The following is an 8,769-nucleotide window of genomic DNA, read 5'->3' on the forward strand; positions in this document are numbered from 1 at the left end:
CATGATCACACATGATGCCCCACACACATGCTCTGCTTCTAGAACAATCTGCACCTTCCCTCTGGTTCGAAGTGGGAGGGGCCACCAAGACTTCTTCACTACAAACGACTAGGGTGACCACAGTGAAGGAGAGAGCCAGCAAACCAGGGATCCGAGGGGACAGAGCTGGGACAGCGGTCACCCCCTCCATGCAGCCCTCCTTGCAGCAAGCCAGTGCAGTGGGGCCCAAGGGGGCAGGCTGGAAGGGGTGGGTCCCTCCACTCGCAATCCCCAGGCCCTTACCCGACACACAGAACTGGGTGGATGTGCGGCAGTCCCCAGCCACGAAGGCCACCTCGCCCATGTCGTCCAGGTTGCACCGGGAGATGGTCAGCGTGTGGCATGTGCCTTCCACAGTGATGGCCACGCGGCCCCCAGCCACCACCTCCTCCTGGTTCCGCAGCCAGCGGACGGGGCCCTCAGGCCTGGCCAGCTCCACGCAGAACATGGCCGTGTCCCCGACTCGCACCACCGTCTTCCGCGGGAGCTTTCGGGTGAGGTTGCCTGGGGTGAGCAGGGCCCTGAGCTGGTCAGACCCTGTGCCGCGCCCCCAGTCCCACACGTGCCCCGCCCTCTGTCCCCTAAATGTCCCGCCCCCTGTGCCCCGCTCCCTGTGCCCTGAGCGCCCTGCCCCCTGCGCCGTGACCCCTGTCCCCGGAGGGTCCTGCCCCATGTGCCCCGCCCACATCCCCTGAGCGCTCCCGCGCACCTCGCACCGCCAGCTCGGCCACCGTGCGGCTGCCCTCGGCCGTCTCGCAGATGTACACGGCGTCGTCGTCGGCAGAGACGTTGCGCACCGTCAGCCTGCGCTCCGTGCCCTCCTCCTCGATGCCGTACTTGGCGCTCGCCCGCAGCCGCGTCTCCTCTTTGAACCACGCGGCCTCCGTGGCTGGCAGCGGCACCTCGCACTGGAACGTGGCCGACTCCCTCTCCTGCACCTCCAGGTCCTGCAGCCGCTTCCTGAAGGGCACGGTGGGCTCTGCGGGGAGAGGGCAGGTGAGCGGGACGGGGGCACGGGAGGGGGCCGCGGGGAGGGGGCGGGGCCGGGCAGCACAGGGGGCGGGGTACACGGGGAAGGGGAGTGAGGACAGGAGGACACGGGGAGGGGGGCGCCGCGGAAAGGGGTACGGGGGAAGGAGAGTAGGGGGCAGGGGCTGCAGGCAGGGGGCTGGGGGAAGGAGGGCAGGGGAGGGGACAGAACGTAAAGGAAAGAGTCCCCGCCCCAAATATGAGAAGTCTGGAAAAGCACAGGAGAAACGAGGCGGGCAGAGCGGCCCCGCCCACCAGCCCCGACGCTGGTCCTAGGTGGGCGGCCCGCGCACCTGGCGAGGCAGCGAGACCAGGACTGGCCGGCGAAATGGCTAAACTGCCCGAGCGCTGGCTGTGGGCCAGGCCCTGCTGCCCAAGCATCCTCCCCAGGCAGCTTTTGCAGGGACCGCCCCGACCCCTGAGGAGCGAGGGGCCATCTCCCGCAAGAACAAGGAAACTGAGGCATGCACGCGAAGACCGAAGTGCCCTGTCCGAAATCCTAGAGCAGGTAAGATGTGTAAGAAGTGCAGGTGGGACTCGGACCACATCAAGGGGCTGCTCTTAGGAGACAACAATAAATGGGCCTCCCCAACGAAATCTGATCGTGTTGCCCACACTTGCCCCCACGTGCCCTGGGAGAGCCCGAGACCCCGACGGGAGGCTGCAAGCTGGCCCAGAACCGCCTTCAGGCTGCATCGTGGCGGACCCCTGTCCGCTCCCCCAGTCCCGAGCGAGGCCTCTGAAGGCACAAGCGTTTGTCTCTGCTCCTGCCCTCCTTCCCACTCTGCCAGGGCCCCCTTAGCATCCTGAGGGAGGACCCGGGTCACTCCCAGCCTGGACAGGACAGGGTCAGCTACTGGGCCCCCCCACCGTGTCCCAGTGGGAGGGGCTGCCGGTGACAAAGCGTTTTTTTCTTGATTCGTGTGGATCACAAAGACAGTGAGTGAGGCTGAGGGTGCCCTCGTCGCCCGCATTTTGCGGACCCGGAAAGGCGAGAGCCGCCAAGACCTCCAACTCTGCTTTCCACTACCGGCGCCACAGGACGCAGGCGCTGGGGAGGAGCCTCCGCCCGCGCCCCAGCGACTGCGCACGGCGCCCGCGCGCCCTGAGCTCACCTCGCACGACGACCAGCACGGAGCTGTAGGTTTGGCCCACGAGGTTGGACGCCGTGCAGGTGTACAGGCCGCGGTCCGACTGCTTGCAAAAGAGGATCTTGAGCACGAAGTTCTCCTGCGCGTCCTCGTACACCAAGTGGCGCCGGCCCTCAGCCACCAGCTGCCCATCCTTCTTCCACACGGTCTCAGGCTTGGGCTCGCCTGTCACGTAGCAGCTGAGGCGCGCGTGCTTGCCCTCAGTCACCGTGCAGGTGCGCGTGCCAGAGCCAGGCGGTGAGGCTGGGGCGCCCTCGGCGCGCATGGCCTCACGCCGCCGCTGCAGGTGCGCCAGGAGCGCGGCGGTGGAGGTCCCGGGCGGGCCGGCCGCGTCGGCATCCGCGTCCACTGTGAGCGCGGCTGCAGCGCTGGCTGCGCCCAGCGGGTTCTCGGCGTGCACCGTGTAGGTGCCTTCGTCGTGCGGCCGCGCAGCCTGGATGCGCAGTGCGCTGGCCTCTCCGCTCGCTTCCACGCGCACTCGGGGGGCGTCGGGCGCGCCCAGGCGCCGTCCATCCTTGGCCCAGCTTACGGCCATGGGCGGCGAGCCGCGCACGCGACAGCGGAAGGTGGCGTCGGCGCCCTCGTGCACGCGGATGGATGTGGGCCGCAGCAGGAAGTGAGGCGCCTGCTCGGCGCACGCGGCGTCAGCGTCCACCTGCAAGCCGACGGCCGCGAAGGCCTCGCCTATGGCATTGCGTGCGCGGCACACGTACTGCCCGCTGTCGCCGAGCGCCAGGTCCAGGATGGTGAGGCGGTACAGGTCACCGTCCTGGGCCAGGCGGAAGCGAGCGCCCGCCTCCACTGGCTGCCGGTCCTTCTCCCAGCTCACCTGCGGCGTGGGGTTGCCCACGATCTGGCAGCTCAGCGTGGCATCCTTGCCTACGCACACTACGAAGGCCTTGGGCCGGGTCAGGAAGCGGGGCGCGCCGCTGAATGAGTGATCCATAGTGATGGTGGGGGCGGGTGTACCTGCGAGCGGGATGAGGGAAGGTCACACTGCGGATGTACCCAGGTGAGCTCCAAGCCCCCACATTTGCCCCACCCGCCCACCTCACCCATCCAGTGCTGCCTGGAGAACCCAGCTTAACCCAGTGTGGACACCCCTACATGACCCCCTCCGCATTTGGCCTCCTCTCTCTCTTGCATGTGGCATTGCCAGAAGGCGCCGTGGTCCAGAAGCGCAGATTTGTCCCTTTCTGGGCACTTGGGTACTGGCTTCATGCCCCTCTCCCAAAAGGGCTCTTCTAACTGATGCATCTCCTCTCTCTCTCCCCCAGCTCCAGTCCTGCTGCCCCAGCTCAAGATCCAGTGGAGCGCCTGTCCCTAGACACGGACGGCCCCAGCACCAGCCGGGCCCTCCTCCCTGTGCAGCCGGGCCCTCCTCCCTGTGCAGCGCCTGCGCTATTGGCCCCCAGCCTTCTCCTCACTCCAGTTGCCTTCCTGCATCCTGTCCCCTCCCCACACGCTACTGCCTCTTGGGATCTAAAACTGCAGTCTGCCTAGTCTCCCCCACTCAGAGAGGCCCCTTTATGCACCCTGACAGGGCCTGCCCATGGAGGGCCACAGTGGGTCCCTGGCCTATTCTCTCTCTGACTGTGGCACACCAGAGGTCACAGGTTCTCCACCGGGCCAGGCTCTCCTCTGAACCCTCTGCCTGGCACACCCCTCTGCCCGCCTCTTCCTTCCCTGGGCCACTCCCCGCCCCGCCCAGGCCTCTGGGCTCCACCTCTGGCTGTGCGCCCAGCAGCCTTCCTCACCAGGTGGTGCCCAAGACAGCATTGTGCACAGGGCCAGTCCTGTCTGCAGCTGCCTGGGCTGGGGCACACCTCGCTTCTGCTGGGGTCCCCCACCTCCCCTCGGCCCCTGAGGGGGATGCTCGTCAATGAGCAGGGAAAGAATGGAAACTCCACAGCCAGTGGGCTCCTCCTAACAACACAGGTGCCCCTGGCCCACTGGGCTGCCAGTGCCCCATCGCCAGGAGCATCTGCCTCCTCCCCTCGAAGGTCACAGTGGGGAGGGGCCAGGCAGCCCACAGTCAGCGGGGTGCCTGGGGAGGGGAGCCAGAGAGTCTCCCCAGAACAGCCAGGGACCTCCAGGCTGAGGATGGCCGGGCCAGCTAGCCAGGCCCCCACCTGGGGGTCTGCAGGTGGCCCAGTCACTCTGCAGCTCTCAGCTGCGGCTTCACTGGCTGGGCACCATCAATGCCAAAGGCCCCAGCTGCCTCTGGCCTCTACCCAGGCTGGGTTGGGCCCCCATCTCCCCCAGCACGGGTGGGTGAGGTGAGACTGGGCCCTGCCTGCACGGGGGCTCCTATAAGAACAGTGGGCACTGTGGGCCCCCCTGGGCCCAGGCTGGCCCCAAGCACCTTGACTCCCTCCACCTCAGGGGCCAAGCCTCCAGCCTCTGGGCTCGGGCTGCCCACCTCCGGACAGTAGCCTGTGTTCCCAGCCCTCCGGCTCCCAGTCCTGTGATTCAGGACCTAATCTCCTTAATCCCCCTCCCCCCACAGGAGGCTCAGCCCAGACCAGCCTGCTGACTCACGGTGCAGTCAGCACCTCTGACACCCCCACCTCTGGCTTCCCCCCATGGCCTGGCCGGCTCCAGGCCTGGGAGGGGCGGGGGGCACCCCCCTCCATGGCACCCTTCTGGGCCTCAACACCCCTCTGTGGAACAGTTATTTTCACACCAGACCTTGGGGACCCTGAGCCCTGAGTGCTTCCCAGTGCCCCCTCCCAAATCACATGGTGGGTCTGTGGGTTCCTTGAAACAGGACGAAGCACCCTCCGCGCTCCACACCCAGGGCAGGCGCCTGAGACGGCTGGCTGCTCCGAGCACATGAGCAGGCACGTGTAGGGGCAGGGGGCCACCTCAGCCCGGTGGTCTCTGGGGGCCAGGAGGACAGGGACAGCGGAGGGAGCTTTCATCGCTGCACAAGTTTGGGAGAACTGGCCCCAGCCCTTGGGGTGCACAGGTTGTCCCCTGGTTTGGCAAGGGTGGGCAGAGGCCCCGCCTGCATGCCCCACCCTCCATGCGGCAGACCCTGTGAGGTCCGAGGGGGCTCACCCAGACACGGCTGCCTGGGAGTCTACCCCACAGCAGCCCCGCCAGGCAGCCTTCCTCACAGGCCAGCAGGGCCAAGGCGCCCTAAGCTGGGAGCTCCGCCCACACCCCCCACTCTTGCTTTTCCAGAACTTGGCCGCCCTTGGTCTCTGTGGGGCCCTGGGAGTGGGAAGTGGCTTGCAGCCTGACAGCAGAACCTCAGCCCCCCTGCCCCTTTCCGGAGCCCCGTCTCCCTGGTGCCCCCTCCACCCACCACTCAGTTGCTCCTAGGCCCTTCCAGAAAAGACTTCCCAGCCAAGGGCAGCTCCTGGAGTCTGCATCTCCCCTTGGACCCTTGGACCCCCGGGCTCCGGCTTCCAGAACTCCAGGGGAAATTCTTTCCTGGAGTCAGGTGTCACTGCCCCTGTGGCTGTCCCCTCCGCTGAGCCAACAGGCTCAAAATAGCCCCAGCTGTCAGCGGGCATCCATCTCAGCAGAGCTGGGGGCAGGGCTGGCCGGACCCCCAGGCCACCCTCGGAGCTGGGCAGCAGGCGAAGGAGGTGGGTGCATGCACGCCCATCCTCCTGCCTGGCAGCTCCCTCCCAGCCAGAGGGCCCAGCTCAGCCCTCCAGTGGGCCAGGGGCTGGAATCCCGGCTCCAAACCCAGGAGCAGCACAGCCTGGCCAGACCACCAGGCCACTCTGTTCCCCAGAGCCGTGACCTTCAGCTGAGCCACCCTCAGGGGACACAGGATGGCCCCCCACCCCTGCCTGCTCTCTGCCTCCTCACCTGTCTCTACGGGGGCTCCAGGCGGACGCCCAGGCCGGGGGCTCAGACGGTGGGGCAGAGGCCACCAGGTCTCACCTCCCTCCTGTGGCCCAGGACTGACACGGCTCCCACCCAGCAGCCTGCACTCCGGCCGGTCCTCAGACTGGACGGGGACGAAAGGACAGGCAGACGCTGTCAGCTGGAGAAGGCTGGGCCCGCCCTCCACCCGGCCCCCACATGGCTGGCCCAGCCCAGCTCCAAAATAGCCTGGTGTCACTGCCCAGGATTAGGTTTCAGCCCTGGCCCCACTGAGGCAAAGGGCAGAGGCTCAGGGCTGCCAGGAGGAGGGGGAGGCCCACATCTTCAGCGATGACATGGGCAGGGCAGAGATCCCAGCTGGTTAGGACCCCTCCCCAGACCAGCATCCTGGAGTGCAGGGTGGGAAGAAGCCCAGGGAACCCAAGACCACCTAGAGGGGGCTCAGGACACCCCCCAGAGGAACTGGTACAGCCCCAGAGGACCCAGGACACCTCCCAGAGGACTCAGGACCCCCTAGAGAGGACCCAGGACACCCCCAGGGGACTCAGGACACCCCCAGAGAACCCAGCACACACCTAGGGGACCCAGCACTCCTCAGAGGACCCAGGACCACCTAGAGAGGACCCAGGACACCCCCGGGGGACCCAGGACACCTCCATGGGGACCCAAGACACCCCCAGGGGACCTGGGACACCCCCAGAGGACCCAAGACCACCCAGAGGGGACCTTGCACACCTCCAGGGGACCCAGGATCACCCCAAAATGACTGGCTGCCTGACAGTCATGAGGCCTCTCGGTGGAGGCAGGCAGCCAGGGACCTAGTGCAGGTACCCAAGGTCAACCCTGCTCCACCCCAACCACCCATGATGGGGGTGGGTCCTTTATCCCTGGTCCCTCCTGCAGTGCTCAAGCTAGCTGGGTGTCCGTGGCACCTTTAAATGGGAGTGGAGGTCCCTGAGACCCCAGCCTGGGAACTTCACTGCCTGGGTACCAGGGGCCCTGCCCCAGGGGTGCTGCTTTATGCCCCAGGAGGGCTGCCCCAGGCCAGGGACAGGACACCAGGCCCACCCACGGGGCCTAACGGGCAGCCAGAGGGGCTGCCCGGTGGTAGTCCTGGAGCCTCTCCCAGGAAAGGGCCAAACCTCATCCCCAGGGGCCCAGGCCTGAAAGAGGGGCCCTCCCTGCAGGGGCCCCCATCTGAGGTGGGAGCCAGGGCTGAGGCAGGCCCCCAGCACCCATCTGATCCAGGGGTTCCACTGCAGGTGTGTCCACAGGCTGACCCCTGCCAGAGGGGGTGCTGCTCTGCAACCCCAGCTTCACCCCCACCCCTGAGCCAGCACCAGGGCGCTGTGTCCTTGCCTGGCGCCCCCAGCCCAGGGTCCAACCCATCCCCTCACCCGTCTATGGCCTCTGCACCCAGGCTGGTAGCCGGTGGGGAAACCAAGGCTCCGAGCACAGACCAGACTTCCCGTGTAGCCGATGGCAGCCTGTCCCCTGAGGGGTGGTCCTGGGTCCCCTGGGGGTACCAAGGTCTTAGTCATCTCGGGCCACCATAACAAATACTACAGACGGGGGGAGGGACTATATATTGTTCCCTGTTGTCGAGGCTGCAAGTCCCGGCTGAAGCTGTCGGCAGGTTCTGTGTCTGTGAGAGCTCTGCCCACTCACAGACGGCCGCCTGCTCTGTGTCCTCACCTGGCCAGAGCTCTGGTGTCTGCCCTCTTCTTACAGGGACACCAACCCCACCATGGGGGCCCCAACATCATGACCTCCTCTGACCCCAATCACTAATCCTCTAACCCCAACCCCTCCTCTAATCCCAAGGGCCCCACCTCCAACACCTTCACACTCGGGGGCAGGGCCTCCACACGTGAATTCAGTCTGTAGCACCCAGCGAGGAAGAGAACACTCGAAGGAGAGCCCAGCGTCGGGAGTCAGGCCTGGAGACCCACAGCTGATGCACATGCGTGCGTGTGTGTGCGTGTGCCGCCTGTGTGCATGCGTGCATCTGTGCATGCTGCACACCCCAGGGGCGGGCCACAGGAGGCCCAGAGGGGACATCCACGCTGGCCAGCTGCCGACAGGGCGTCCTGGCAGAAGTGAGGCCCAGATAGACGGGCACGACGTCCATTCTCCCCTGACTGTTGACCCCAAGACGACAGCGCGGGCTGAGCGCAGAGGCTGCAGCGGGTGAAGCCAGAGAGGCTGGAGGCAGCCCCGCCCTGGACCCTGGACGGCACCGCCCGGCCCTGTCCCCGCCTGGCCTGCGACTTCCCTGTGGCCGGTCTGTGGGCTCTCCTCCTTGTCCCTCTTGTTGTCCCACAGCCTATTTGTTGAAGAGGGTGGGGTGCTCGTCCTATAGGCCATCTCAAGACAGCACCCGAGGCGTCCTGCCCACCAGCTGGGCTGCAGGCCAGCCGGCGCTCCCTGCTGGATCCTCCGCAAAGAGAATTTTCCACCCTGCGTGGGGTCATTGAGGGGCCAAACTGGAGGAAAAGCTCAGGTAGAATCCTGCCTCCACTTACCATCTTCACACGGAGGCCTGAACCCTGCCCCTCCTCCGAGATGCGGTTACAACCAGTGTGACAGTCCTCGATCCTCCACTCACCCTCCTCCTCTGTCCTCCTTCTCTGTCCTCAATTCTCCACTCACCCTCCTCCTCCTCTGTCCTCCTCCTTGTTCTCCATTCTCACCCTCCTCCTCC

The 8,769-nt window shown here is 66.4% G+C and overlaps 1 protein-coding gene across 1 annotated transcript in view; it reads right to left on the minus strand.

The window, feature by feature from the left end:
• OBSCN (obscurin, cytoskeletal calmodulin and titin-interacting RhoGEF) overlaps positions 1–6,203 on the minus strand; it is a 105,580-nt gene extending 99,377 nt beyond the window's left edge. Inside the window, exons 1-4 of the mRNA XM_046666252.1 lie at positions 6,048–6,203; positions 2,184–3,188; positions 749–1,018; positions 283–543 (exon numbers count right to left, since the gene is read on the minus strand). Of these exons, the coding sequence (XP_046522208.1) occupies positions 283–543; positions 749–1,018; positions 2,184–3,165 (1,513 nt within the window). The 5' untranslated portion in view covers positions 3,166–3,188; positions 6,048–6,203. The remainder of the gene's footprint in view (positions 1–282; positions 544–748; positions 1,019–2,183; positions 3,189–6,047) is intronic.
• Positions 6,204–8,769: the final 2,566 nt, after the last annotated feature.

The sequence above is a fragment of the Equus quagga genome, chromosome 7 (assembly GCF_021613505.1).
Source record: "Equus quagga isolate Etosha38 chromosome 7, UCLA_HA_Equagga_1.0, whole genome shotgun sequence".
In the NCBI taxonomy this organism is placed as follows: Eukaryota; Metazoa; Chordata; class Mammalia; order Perissodactyla; family Equidae; genus Equus; species Equus quagga.